This window comes from Etheostoma cragini, chromosome 16 (assembly GCF_013103735.1).
Source record: "Etheostoma cragini isolate CJK2018 chromosome 16, CSU_Ecrag_1.0, whole genome shotgun sequence".
NCBI classification, from domain to species: Eukaryota; Metazoa; Chordata; class Actinopteri; order Perciformes; family Percidae; genus Etheostoma; species Etheostoma cragini.
The window spans coordinates 23,872,683-23,873,619 of NC_048422.1; the positions used below are offsets into that span (position 1 = coordinate 23,872,683).

The 937-nt window shown below is 43.2% G+C and overlaps 1 protein-coding gene across 1 annotated transcript in view; it reads right to left on the reverse strand.

The window, feature by feature from the left end:
- The window catches only part of LOC117959735 (seizure 6-like protein), a 42,090-nt gene that overhangs the window by 28,334 nt on the left and 12,819 nt on the right, over nt 1-937 (reverse strand). The window contains exons 3-4 of the mRNA XM_034897014.1: nt 293-464; nt 57-154 (exon numbers count right to left, since the gene is read on the reverse strand). Of these exons, the coding sequence (XP_034752905.1) occupies nt 57-154; nt 293-464 (270 nt within the window). The remainder of the gene's footprint in view (nt 1-56; nt 155-292; nt 465-937) is intronic.

A 937-nucleotide genomic window follows, 5' to 3' on the forward strand; every position in this document is an offset into this window, starting at 1 on the left:
TCATTCAGGCTCTGGAACTCCCTCCCCCGAGAGATCTGAACCTCTAAGTCCCTCACCATCTTGCAGTCCAGCCTCAAGACCCATCTCTTCCCCCCTGCCTATCCGTATTCCCATGAAAACACACAACATAGCATGAAAACACACGAGGTTGGAACTAGGAAATAAAACCCAGAACAAACACGGGTACAACATGAACCATGAGCAAATAACAGGGAAACAGGAAAACACCACAACCGTAAACCACAACCATGACAGAACACCCCAAAAACGCTACGAACGCGGGCGCTTCTACCTGTCGGTGGCTCCCAGGGCCAGTCTCTCCAGGTGGAGGTGCAGCCTCTGGTCCTTGGGGGCCTCCAGGGACCAGGAGCACGAGCGGTCCTGGGTGGCATAAGGCCCGTGGTGGGGGGAAGGGGACAGCACCCGCCCTACTGTGGCGTTTTTCACGGTTCCTCCACAGAGAGCTGCAGAGAAGGAGTTCATTAATGGATCTATTTAAAGTCACGATGGCAACATTCATGAGCTGTGTAAAGCAACTAGTAACGTGGCTTTAACAGGTGCTACATGAGTAAGGGCTCGTTTGTACATGACATTAATTGAATTCAATTTTATTCATAGTATCAAATTAGAGCCCGACTGATATTGATACCAATATTTGGTTATTTAAAAATCCGATATGCCGATATATAGTTAAAAAAAGAGAAATCCAGAAATGCATAATCAGATTTTCCTAACATTAGTTATTTGTAGTTTGTATTTATGAGTTCCCACTAAAATAATATGATTATAATTTGTTTTATTGTCTCAACAGAACATCAAAATATATTAAAGTTCTGATCAATAAAATGCAGAAAAATACAAACTTAAGATATTAAAGTTTTAAATAAGAGTGTTGCCAACAGAGACGTTGTAGAGCGTCCTCTGGTGGACAGACTAT